Source organism: Lepidochelys kempii, chromosome 4 (assembly GCF_965140265.1).
Source record: "Lepidochelys kempii isolate rLepKem1 chromosome 4, rLepKem1.hap2, whole genome shotgun sequence".
Taxonomy (NCBI): Eukaryota; Metazoa; Chordata; order Testudines; family Cheloniidae; genus Lepidochelys; species Lepidochelys kempii.
Window position 1 is genome coordinate 78,780,489 of NC_133259.1, and position 13,124 is coordinate 78,793,612.

Below are 13,124 nucleotides of genomic sequence, written 5' to 3' on the forward strand. Positions count from 1 at the left end.
CCGGAGCTTTTGGTTCATGCCCCTCTATATTTTTGACAGGGAGGGGAAGCATTTGCACAGCATTTAAATCATGCAACAAAAGGGAATATTTTTATTTCACAGCCCTCCGTCATCCTTCTACTATAGGCTGTAAAGTTTTGTAGGGTAGTCTTTGTTACATCTGTTCTAAGTAATATCCAGCCACATGACACATCATGGGGGTTTCTAACAAAAAGCAGACTGTACTCATCTAGCAGCTACAATAGCTTAGTGTGGTAATAAGGAGCAAGGATGACAGTGACAATCTGAGGCTTCTGCTGTACACAATTTCTGTGTAACACAGTCTAACAATAAAATAATATTATTTTATTATATTTAGAAGAATATAATAAAAAGAAACCTTTAAAAGAAACCTCAGTAGATATGGAGCCACTCACCTCCAACAGGGACTGAAGATAGTTTGGCCAGGTGTTTATGGTCCCCAGATTCCACAGTATTATCTCAGTGGTGTTGGTGCTGGGAATGGGGCTGAATGCCACAAGATGAGAGGCCAGATGATGAATGAAGAAGGTGGAAATAAAGTCATTGCAGCAAACCTTCAGAGTGTGTGTGTAGGTGAAGGTACAAACACTGAAGAGCTTTATATGCAGAATATCCCGCTGTCTCATGAAGGGACACCTACAGTAAATGGAGGAGTTGCGCAGACAATGTGATGTATAACAAATACTGAAAAATATGCCCTGAGTCCTACGCTCAGAAAAGTTGTTTTTTAAAACAAAAAAATTAAATAAAATCACAATATGTAAATGAAAAAAATAGTGTGACTCTCCGAAAAAAGTTGGGGTCCAAATTCATCCTAGTGTAAAACAGGTGCAACTCGAATGGGGTTGGGTTAATGTAGGGCTGAATTAGGCCCTCAAACTGTCATTAGACATAGGAGTATGTACAATCTGAGTTTGAAAGGCTAAGCAAGAATTTTCAGTCTTTCCTCCACTGAAATGAAATGGGTCAGAAGGAGGGAACCATCTGGGTGAAGGGATAGGGACAGAAGCTCAGATTTGTAAAGCTATTTAGGTGCCTAAAAGTGTAAGTAGGCTCCTAGTGGGATTTTTGAAAGCACCTATCTACCTATTTAGACACCTAAATATCTTTAAAAAGCTGGCCCTGAGTTCCTTCTCTGGAATATAGTTTGATTTTTCTAAATATTCTCTACCTGAAGATCACAAGGAAATATTCCTTAGTTACAGCTACTCCTTGAATCGCAGCTACTGGCTCTTGACTTGTCAGTTTAGCAACAACCTCTCCCTTTCTGGCACTGAACACCAGGGCTTCTTTTCCATTCCTGTAAAAGAAAAGAAGAAATGAAACTAGAGAAGTTATGTCAGCAGCCTCGCTGTGATACCATAAAGCAAAGCTCACAAAGGCAGTGCTCACATAGGAGCAAATTCTGTCCACAGATGTACATATGCAACTCAGTGGGAGGTGCACATGGATATATGAGAGAAGAATTGGGCCCATACTTTGAGAACCAACTAGATCAGTGATACTCAGACCTCAGAGGTTCAGGAACCAAATTAGTGATCAACATTACCCAAAAGAGACACAGAAGTGTGAATTCATTGTTTCATTTACTATAGTATTATATGTTAATATTTAGTTTATATTATCCTCACAGCAAAATGACTGATCAAGTATTTTATCAACTACAATTGGTTAGGAACATAGTGAAAGCATCCCGATTGGTTGTTAATTAAATCACAGAGTGTTTTAATATCATGTGCTGCAAAGAGCCACAAGAGACACATTAAAGAGCCACTTGTGGCTTGCAAGCCTCAGTCTGAGTATCACTGAACTAGATGAAAAGGTACAGAAAGGTACTAATTATGCTAGGAAGCATGTATTGGGAGAAAGGGGCGAGGAAGGCAATATTGCTGCTGAAAAACGCCTTTTCACCACCCTGAGGAGGATCAGCTGATGGCAATCCTGGGGTATATAACTGACAGAGCTATCAGAAATGTGCAGATCAAACATCCAGCCCACATTTTTGGGCTTGAAAATGACTGACATGCAGGCTATTAAGGTTTTACTGTGCTTTACTTTTGCTTGCATTGAAATACTATTGCCACTATCTCCTAATGCAGCTGAATTCTTTGAATCTGGTTGCATTGCACTTTGCTGTTTGTTGTGCTTCCAATATCATTACCATCTGCACATCTTGCTTAACACCCTCAGTCATAATTTTTTATCAGTTATTTGGCTAATTCAGGTCCTCAAACTCAAATTGCCCTCTAGGATATTCTTGGGGGCAGAACGCTTGGGGGTGGAGCGGGGGGCAGAAAGAGGTGGGGTCGGGCCTTGGGGGAAGGGGTGGAGTGGGGGCAGGCTGGGGGTTGAGCACCCCCTGGCACTTTGGAAAGTTGGCGCCTGTGCCACTGTGCATGTGCCGACTGGCGGAGGGAGTGGCGCACTGCAGCAGGATAGCGTGGGTTCATCATCACGTTCAGTTTCCGCAGGGAAGTGTTTGCAGCCACTGCCATGCGTCTATTGTGTCTCCTCCCTCCTGCCTCCATCCATGCTGCCTTGTAGAGTGTGAGGCGACATTAACAACAACGTGTTAACCCTGGAGGGCTCAGCCGAGCGCTAGTTCATCATTTAGCAGCAAGGCGTTCCCTGGGAAATATCCCACCTGATATCAACATAGTTGCTTTAGGAGAAGCTCAGGGAGCTCATGAGCAGGTCCTGAGACAATTCTCTGATTAGAACTTGTTTAAAACTTATACTGTGTGTGTGTGTTTGGCAAAAAACATTTTCCTGGAACCTCAGCCCACCCCCCCACCCCCACCCATATACATTAATTCTTATGGCAAAATTGGATTAGCTTAACATCGTTTTGCTTAAAATCACATTTTTCAAGAATGTAACTACAATGTCCAGCGAGGATTTACTGTATCCCCTAGTCTTAAACCAGTCTTCTGCTCAACACCTTATTTTACCCCACGTTGTATGACTGTACCTTTTAGCCTTAAGTCTTTTGATGTAGAATATTTTTCAATGCTGTTTAAAAATCTAAGTAGGTGGCATTCACTGGCTTTCTCCTATACTTCATGACTACACTATTAGCTAATCTGAGGGCATTCTTTGACAAGTATGGCTTTCCCTGCATGAGTCTGTGCTGTCTCATTTGAGTTTTAATATGGGTATATGTTTTGAGAAGGGCACTGAAGCATGCTTGGGGAAACCTATCATTTTTCAGCGAATACATCAAATAAATGAGTACACTATTTACATGGAACATTTGTTATGCATCTTCTAATTGGCAAGAAAGTTTTCATCCAGCTTTAGCACAAATCCTGCTCTCATATGTATGAGCTCTACTCCAGGTTTTCAGCTTGGCAGTCTAGCTGACCCAGGCATCTGTAAGAAGCTGCATGCTATACTGGGATACTGAAACCAAAGGAAGAGCATCCTCACATACTGAAGCACTTCAAGGTAGTGGGTTTTTTTTGTTTTGTTTTGTTGGGGTTTTTTTTTTTTTTTGAGGGGATCCTTACAACATCTGCTTAGTGGAGGAATATACACTTCAAATCATTGGGGAGGATCGTGTGCAGATGGGAGGCCATACCTACAAAAGGCTCCTGTTTGTTTAATTCCCAATATAATTCAAACTATTTACTGACAATAAAAACAAGTATAAAGAGAGCCAGAGCAGAGAGGACTGAAACAGAAATGTAGTGACAGAAGGCAGGCAAGAGCACTGAATTCTGAGGAGGAATTTCAGTCAGTCATGTTCATGTGCTAAGATACTTTCTACTCACCTATAAGCAAAAAGAACATAATCTTTCACTGAATTATTTGATACCAAAATGGAGTGATCCTTGTGGATAGGAATATCCTCTGAAGAAATGTGCACTTGATGGAGCCGCTGGCATGAGTCAGTCAGATCAAAAACCTGAAATAATATGACACATGTATAGTCAAACACACAAATGAACACATCTCCCTAGCATCCTGCTATACTCCTTTCCTCTTCCCATCCTCAGAACATAAAACAACTGAAGTTCTGAGGGAGTTGGGAGGATGTAAAAGGAGAAAAATAGAAACCCTGCAGAAGGACCCCAAAAAGTGAGAGGGGAGAAGGAACTTCAAACAATAAATAGAAAGAAACTGCAGGGAAAAAAAGGGGGCAGAAAGAGATTGAAATGAAAATGGAGAAGAAATCAACAGCCAGAACAGAAATGAGAAACTGGCTGAAATAATTAGGAAGGGAGAAAAAAGTATTTCATAGTGAGAGAGATGGTCTCATAGTTTTGTTAGTTAACTGGTAGGTAAGAGAAATTCAAATATAATCTAATTCCCATTTCAAAAAACTGTGATCCACTTTTTCTCCTTGTTTCATTTCTCTTTATTAAACAATACTACCGTACATTACAGAAATTGTTCAGAACATGGCAACATAGCTATTATTATTTATTTAACACCAACTGGTTGCTAAGTGCTATTGTAAGCTTTTTGATTGTGGGTATTTTTAAAAACAATTCTAAATAAGGCTTCCTCCCCCACCAATCTTTCTGCATTTTGTACGTTTCTCTTTCTTACCACTACAGCTGGTAGACCACTTTCCATTTAAACACTTTTTTGCTGAAAAAGGTCCACAAGGAAAAAAACATTGACAAGTTCTACTGACTATTCACTGCCCCTTTACTTAACTGGGGCTGTTAACTTGATTGATAAATTAAATTTAGAAATAAATCTTCCTCCCTAAAATTTTGAAATATTGATACTGAGAACATCCATAGGATTCCATTAGATGGGATAAAACATTTTTATAAGGTATATTAAAACCTTATGCTTCAGAACAAAAGACATCTACTAACTGATGGGGTTAGGAAGGAACTTCACCTATGAGCAAGTTATTCCATTATGGGGATTTCTGCCCCTTCCTCTGAAGCATCTGGCACCAGCTGCTGTCAGAGAGATGATACTGGATTAGATTGGTCTCTGGTCTGGAACATAGGATTGAAAAGGTCCTCCTGGATCACTGAGTCCAGGCAACCCCATCATATACTCCTGTTCATAAACTATGGCAATGACTGTGTTCTCATGTGCAGGGAGTCAACAAACATGTGGACAGGTGTGTTCCAGCTGACCTAGTGTACTCGGGCTTTCAGAAAGCCTTTGACAAGCTCCCTCACCAAAGACTCTTAAGCAAAATAAGCAGTCAAGAGGGAAGGTCCTCTCATGGATCAGTAACTGGTTAAAAAATAGGAAACAAAGGACAGGACTAAATAGTCAGTTTTCACAGTGGACAGAGGTAAATAGTGGTGTCCCCAAGGACCTGCAATGGGACCAGTGCTGTTCAACATATTTCATAAATGATCTGGAAATCGGGGTAAACAGTGAGGTGGCAATGGTTGCAGACAATACAAAATTACTCAAGATAGTTAAGCCTAAAGCTGACTACGAAGAGTTACAAAGGGATCTTGCAAAACTGAGTGACTGGCCAACAAAATGGCAGATGAAATTCAATGTTGATAAATGCAAGGTAATGCACGCTGGAAAGCCTAATCCCAATTATACATACAAAATGACAGGGTCTCAATTAGCTGTAACCACTCAAGAAAGAGATCTTTGAGTCATCACGGATAGTTCTCTAAAAACAGCTGCTCAATGTGCAGCAGCAGTCAAAAAAGCTAACAGAATGTTAGGAACCAGTAGGAAAGGGATAGATAGTAAGACAGAAAATATCATAAGGCCATTATATAAATCCTTAGTACGCCCACACCCTGAATACTGCATGCAGTTCTGGTTTCCCCATCTAAAAAAAAAGATATATTAGAATTGGAAAAAGTACAGACAAAGAGAACAAAAATGATTATGGGTATGGAACAGCCTCTATATGAGGGGAAATTAAAAAGACAGACTGTTGATCTTAGTAAAGAGACAGCCAAAGTGGGATATGATCAAAAAATCATGAATGGTGTAAAGAAAGTGAATAAGGGACTGTTGTTCATCCCTTCCCACAAAAAAAATCCAACAACCTGGGGTCACACAAGGAAATTAATAGGCAGCAGGTTTAAAACACACAAAAGGAAATACCACTTCATGCAACACACAGTCAACCGTAGAACTTGTTGTCAGGGGATGTTGTGAAGGCCAGAAGTATAACTGGGTAAAAAAGAGAAGTAGATAAGTTCATGGAAAATAGGTCCATCAATGGCTATTAGCCAAGATGGTCAGAGATACAACACCATGCTTTGGGTATCCCTAAGCCTCTGATTGCCAGAAGCTGGGACTGGATGACAGGGGATGGATCACTTGACAAATTACCCTGTTCTGTCATTCCCTCTGATGCATCTGGGACTGGCCACTGTTTGAAGACCGGATACTGGGCTAGTTGGACCATTGGGCTGACCCAGTATGGCCATTTTTATGTTCTCATGTAGGGATTTTGAATTCTATTATAAATGTTGCAGGTTTGTTCAGATAGTTCTTTTCCTATGATCAGGGTTACTGTAGCAAGTATATGTAGGTTCTGTCTGGGCAAGTCATTAACTTCTCCACCTCAACTTTCCTCCACTTGATAGGAATATTAAGAAGATTAATTTAGCTAATAATTTAAGGTGTATTGAAGATGAACAGTGCCATAATAGTGATGAGGTATTATACTGTCATGCCAACATTTACCTATGCCTGTCAAGGGCTACCTCAGAGAACCTGTCAGCACAGACTCCTGCACCTCTCAAATTTACATTTTGTCTGAATTACAGTGGCTTACAGTTTCTTTCCATTAAGATTATCTAACTGTCCATCCATCTTCCAGTCCATGTGCTATATGTCTATTTTATTCAAATTTACTTTTAACTATTGTTGATAAGCATCCCAACACTTACAGGAGAGTCTAAATTCTAAAAATATGTACACTCTGTCATCAACTCATTCACACTTTCCATTGACTTGTCAGTTCTGAATAAATATTGTAGCTTCTCTGAATGCCTACAAGTTTTCAAGAGGATCTCCAAAATGCCTTCTAAATCATTTCAAGGAGCTCTCACTTTCTTGAATACAAAGAGCAATATCAAGCTGAAAGTTTGGTATACATATTTTTAGCTTTTCTTTTTTTAAAAAACTATAGTTCATCCATTACAGGCATTCAGATTTTTCATTCTGTGGGCCACTTAATAAGAAAAAGATGGTCCCATGCTCATACCACTTGCAGACATGCCAATCTTTCATCACTCTCAAAATGTTTTATTCTCTGGACTACCAGGAAAGGATCATCTAGATGACTTGTGGTCCACAGACAACAGCTGGAAAACCATTGGCATGTTATTTAAAAATGTTAATGTTCTTTGTTACTGCCTGAACAAATACTTTCTGTAAAATGCCTAGGGAATGCTTGTTAAGTGTTCCTGAAATACAAGCTGTCCTTATCTTTCATTCAAAGAACATTTAAAAAAAAAATCTCACCTTGACTAACTGGCTGCCATAAAAAAAAATTAAAAGGAATTGTCCATTCATTGTAGATGTCAGTATTGGTGTGTCCAGAAAACCACCAGCTGTATGGATCACTTTTTCCAAGGAAAGGTCCCAGACTGTAAAGGACTCGTTTTCAGTCACTGCCACCAGCCTATTCTCCAGGCATACAACAATTGAGTCAATATTTTTCCCAACACCATGCAGAGTAAAGGTGGCTTTGCCAGCACCAAAATCCCAGAATTTCAAAGTACCATCCTGAGACGTTGTCACAATTGTGAGATCCTTCTGTGTTTCTGCAACTGCAGTGATTTTTGTCCATGTGACCTAGAAGCTCATAGCAGTGAGAGGTTCAAAATGATTTAATTAGTAGTATACATTCCAATATGTCAAAACTATTAATTTATTAATAACTATAGCTCATTTTGTATTTGCAGCACATTAGGTCATGATGAGGTTCCTATTATTAACTATGTTTGTGTTCCCTCATGGATTTCTACTCAATTATATGAATATTCTCAGCAAAAAACTACCATCAATTCAACATTGGGATTGAGAAATCAACTGCTCAGAATTCAGGAAATTCAGAGTTAAGTCTGAAAAGTTCAATAAGAACAGCCATACTGAGTCAGACCAATGATCCATCTAGCCCAGTATCCTGTCTTCTGACAGTGGCTAGTGCCAGTGAACCCTGGTTCTTGTGTTATGGTTGGGGGTAAATTACACTTCCTTATTCACTTTCTCCACACCAATCATGCTTTTATAGACCTCGATCATATGCCCCTTAGCTGTCTTTTTTTCAAAGCTGAACTGTCCCTGTCTTTATAATCTCTCCTTATCTGGAAGTGGTTCCATGCCCCCTAATACATTTTCTTCCCCTTCCCTTTACGTTTTCCAGTTCTAATATCTTTTTTTTTTTTTTTTTAAATGGGGTGACCAGAACTGCATGCAGTAGTCAAGATGTGGGCATTCCATGGATTTATATTGTGGCATTAAGTTATTTTCTGTCTTATTATTTATCCCTTTTCTAATGGTTCCTAACATTTTGCTAGCTTTTTTGACTGCCGCTGCACATTGAGCAGATGTTTTCAGAGAATTATTCACCACAATGACTCCAAGATCTTTCTTGAGTAGTAACAGCTAATTTAATTGCCATCATTTTGTATGTATAGTTGGGATTACGTTTTCCAGTGTGCTGCTTTACCTTGCATTTATCTACGCTGAATTTCATCTGCCATTTTGTTGCCAAGTCACGCAGTTTTGTGAGATTCCTTTGTAACCCTTCAGTGTCTACTTTGGACTTAACTGTCCAAACTATATAAGTCTCTCTCACCAACAGAAGTTGATCCAATAAATGTTACCTCACCCACCTTGTCTCAATATCCTGACATCAACATGCCTACAACACTGCATTAACTATCTTGAATAATTTTGTATTGTCTGCACACTTTGCCACCTCACTGTTTCCCCTTTCTCCGGATCATTTATGAATATGTTAAACAGCACCAGTCCCAGTATAGATCCTTGGGGGACCTCACTATTTACCTCTCCCCGCTGTGAAAACTAACCATTTATTCCTAACCTTTGTTTCCTATCTTTAAACCAGTTACTGATCCATGAGAGGACCTTTCCTCTTATCCCATGACAGCGTACTTTTCTTAAGAGCCTTTGGTAAGGGACCTTATTAAAGGCTTTCTGAAAGTCCAAATTCACTATATCAACTGGATCACCCTTGTTCACATGCTTGACACCCTCAAAGAATTCTTATAGGTTGGTAAGGAACGATTTTTCCTTTAGGAAAGCCATGTTGACTTCCCCCAACATATTTTGTTCATCTATGAATCTGATAATTCTGTTTTTTACTTTAATATCAAATTTTGCCTGCAAATGAAGCTCGGCTTACTAGCCTTTAATTGCCAGGATTCCTTCTTGTCCCTTTTTAAAAATTAATGTTTTATTGGCGAGCCTCCACTCATCTGGTGCAGAGGCTGATTTAAGCAATAAGTTACATACCACAGTCAGTACTTCTGAAGGAACTCAGGTATGAAATTGCAGAACTCTTGTGTGAATACCATCTGGTCCTGGTGACTTATTACTGTTAAATTTATTCTAAAACCTCCTCTTTTGACATCTCAATCTGGGAAAGTCCCTCAGATCTGTCACCTAAAAAAAATGGTGTGGGAACTTCCTCAAATCCTCAATAGTGAAGACCAATGCAAAGAATTAATTTAGCTTCTCCACAATGGCCTTGTTTTCTTTGAGTGCTCCTTTAGCATCTCAATTTTCCAGTGGCCCCACTGATTGTTTGGAAGACTTTCTGCTTCTTAGGTGCTGAAAAATTTTGTTGCTGTTGCTCTTAATTCTTTTTTGGCCTGCCTAATTATACTTGACTTGCCAGAGTTTATGCTCCATTCTGTTTTCCTCAGTAGGATTTGACTTCCAATTTTTAAAGGATGCCTTTTTGTCTCTAACTACCATTCCTCTGTTGTTTAGCTATGGTGGCATTTTTTGGTCCTCTCACTGCTTTTTTTTTTTTATTATTTGGGGTACACACTTTATTATGGTGTTTTTATAAAGTTTTTCCATGCAGCTTGCAGGCATTTCATTCTTGTGACTGTTCCTATTTAATTCCATTTAACTAGATTCTTCATTTTTCTGTAGTTCCCCTTTTGGAAGTTAAATGCTATTGTGGTGTGTTTCTTTGGTATTCTTCTCCCCCCCCCCCAAGAATGTTAAATTTAATTACATTCTGGTTGCTATTACTGAGAAGTTCAGCTATATTCACCTCTTGGACCAGATCCTGTGTGCTACTTAGGACTAAATCAAGAATTGCCTCTCCCCTTGTGGGGTCCACGATTAACTTCTAAAAGAAACAGTCATTAATGGTGCTGAGAAATTTTATCTGTGCATCCCATCCTGAGGTGACATATTCAGGCAATATGGGGGTAGTTGAAATCCCCCATTATTATTGAATTTCCTGTTTTTTGTAGTCTCTCTCTCTCTCTAATTTCCCTCAGCATTTCACAATTACTGTCAGCATCCTAGTCAGGTGGTCGGTAGTATATTCCTACTGCTACACTCTTATTATTCAAGCATGGAATTTCTATCCTTAGAAATTCTATGGTACAGTGTGATTCATTTAAGATTTTTACTATAGTTAACTCTATGCTTTCTTTCACATATGCCACAACTCCAGTAGCACAACCTACTCGGTCACCTCTATATACTTTCATGTGGTATTACCACGTCCCATTGATTATAATCATTCTACCAAGTTTCTGTGATGCCTATTCTATCAATATCCTCATTTAATACCAGGCATTCAACTTCATGCATCTAAATAGTGACACATTTTATAAGTGGTTGTATTCAAATGCTAAAAGTCTAAATACAAAGATGCATGTTGGCTTTCCCCAGTCGTTTTGTTTAAAAAATCCTCTATGACCTGTTTAATCTTACATGCCAGCAGTCTGGCTCCATTTTGGTTTAGGTGGAGCCTATCCTTTCTGTACAGGCTCCTCCTTTCCCAAACATTTCCCCAGTTTCTAATATAACTAAATCCCTCCGCCAAACACCATCATCTCAGCCATGAATTGAGACCCTGCAGTTCTTCCTGTTTAACTGGCAATGCGTGTGGAACTGGAAGCATTTCAGAGAATGCTACCATGGAGGTCCTGGAGTTTAATCTCTTACTTAGCAGCCTAAATTTATCCTCCAGGATCTCTCTCCTATCTTTCCCTATGTCACTGGAACCACAATCACTGGCACCTCCCTAGGACTGCACATAAATCTATCTAGATATCTTGAGATATCTGCAACCTTCGCACCCGATAGGCAACTCACCAACTCAACAAACCAAACTACCTAGATCTCTGGTAATCTAATCCCCCATTACTATTACCTGTCTCTTTCTAATAAATGGCGTTGTGATGGGTTGGATCACAGAAACCCCCATTGGGACTGCCACCTGATGTGCTGAGACTACCTCTGAGCCTGTTTTCCCTGCCAGCTTGGGACTTCAGTGACCTGCCTGGTTGTGCCAGACACACTAGCCTGGTAAAAACACAGACCCCAGGTTTAAACAACCTCCCCCAGAAAGCTGCAGGCTTAACTGAAAACATCTTAAGAAGTGCTCCTGTCTCCAGCACTCAGATACCCAACTCCCAATGGGGTCCAAACCCCAAATAAATCCATTTTACCCTGTATAAAGCTTATACAGGGTAAATGAATAAATTGTTCACCCTCTCTAACACTGATAGAGAGAGATGCACAGCTGTTTGCCCCCCCAGGTATTAATACGTCCTCTGGGTTAATTTAATAAGTAAAAAGTGATTTTATTAAATACAAAAAGTAGGATTTAAGTGGTTCCTGGTAATAGACAGAACAAAGTAAATTGCCAAGCAAAATAAAATAAAGCATGCAAGTCTAACCCTAATACAGTAAGAAAACTGAATACAGATAAAGTCTCACCCTCAGATGTTTCAATAAGCTTCTATCACAGACCGGACACCTTCCTAGTCCGGGCACAATCCTTTCCCCTGTTCCAGCTCAGGTGGTAGCTAGGGGATTTCTCATGACTGCCACCCCCCTTGTTCTGTTCCACCCCCTTATATATCTTTTGCACAAGGTGGGAATCCTTTGTCCCCCTGTGGATTCCCACCTCTCCTTCTAAATGGAAAAGCACCAGGTTAAAGATGGATTCCAGTTCAGGTGACATGATCACATATCACTGTAAGATTTCATTACCCACTTGCCAGCACACAGGCATACAGGAAGACTTACAAGTAAACAGAGCCATCTACAGTCAATTGTCCTAGTTGATGGGTTTCAGAGTAACAGCCGTGTTAGTCTGTATTCGCAAAAAGAAAAGGAGTACTTGTGGCACCTTAGAGACTAACCAATTTATTTGAGCGAAAGCTCATGCTCAAATAAATTGGTTAGTCTCTAAGGTGCCACAAGTACTCCTTTTCTAGTTGATGGGAGCCATCAAGATTCCAAACCACCATCAATGGCCCACACTTTGCATAATTACAGTAGGACCTCAGAGTTATATTTCATATTTCTTCTTTCAGATACAAGAGTGATACATTTGTACAAATAGGATGATCACACTCAGTAGATTACAAATTTTGTAATGATACCTTACAAGAGACCTTTTGCATGAAGCATATTTCAGTTACATTATATTCACACTCATTAGCATATTTTCATAAAATCATATAGAGTGCAACATCACAGGGATCCACTCCCCTGGAGGCGTATCCTCAGTGCAAGAGGCTACCATGACATCATCTAGAAGGAGGATTATGTATTTGTCAACTAATACCATAAATACATAAAATGAGTAATACAAACTGGAAAGACTGATCCAGCCATGCATATAGTAAGTTACAGATTGAAAAAAACTAGTTAACTTCAAACTATGGACTGCCTCAAATTCCTGCTTAATCAAAAATCAGAGAGCAAAATTCTACTATTACTCCTCAAATTTTAAAATTGAAACAATCCTAACTTCAAAACTACTCAAACAACTTTCCTCAAACCAGGCTCATTACTTAGCATTCAAGAAGAGGCACAAAATAATGATGTGATACGAACTTTCTCGCTTCAGCAGTATGGAATCTGACTGTAACGCAAAGTGTACCCTTCCCTCACCTTCTTCCCCGCAACCT

The 13,124-nt window shown here is 39.5% G+C and overlaps 1 protein-coding gene across 1 annotated transcript in view; it reads right to left on the minus strand.

Moving 5' to 3' along the window:
* The window catches only part of LOC140910979 (uncharacterized), a 64,864-nt gene that overhangs the window by 25,354 nt on the left and 26,386 nt on the right, over positions 1 to 13,124 (minus strand). The window contains exons 6-10 of the mRNA XM_073343189.1: positions 7,447 to 7,779; positions 6,076 to 6,144; positions 3,795 to 3,928; positions 1,193 to 1,321; positions 417 to 657 (exon numbers count right to left, since the gene is read on the minus strand). Coding sequence (XP_073199290.1) covers positions 417 to 657; positions 1,193 to 1,321; positions 3,795 to 3,928; positions 6,076 to 6,144; positions 7,447 to 7,779 — 906 coding nt within the window. The remainder of the gene's footprint in view (positions 1 to 416; positions 658 to 1,192; positions 1,322 to 3,794; positions 3,929 to 6,075; positions 6,145 to 7,446; positions 7,780 to 13,124) is intronic.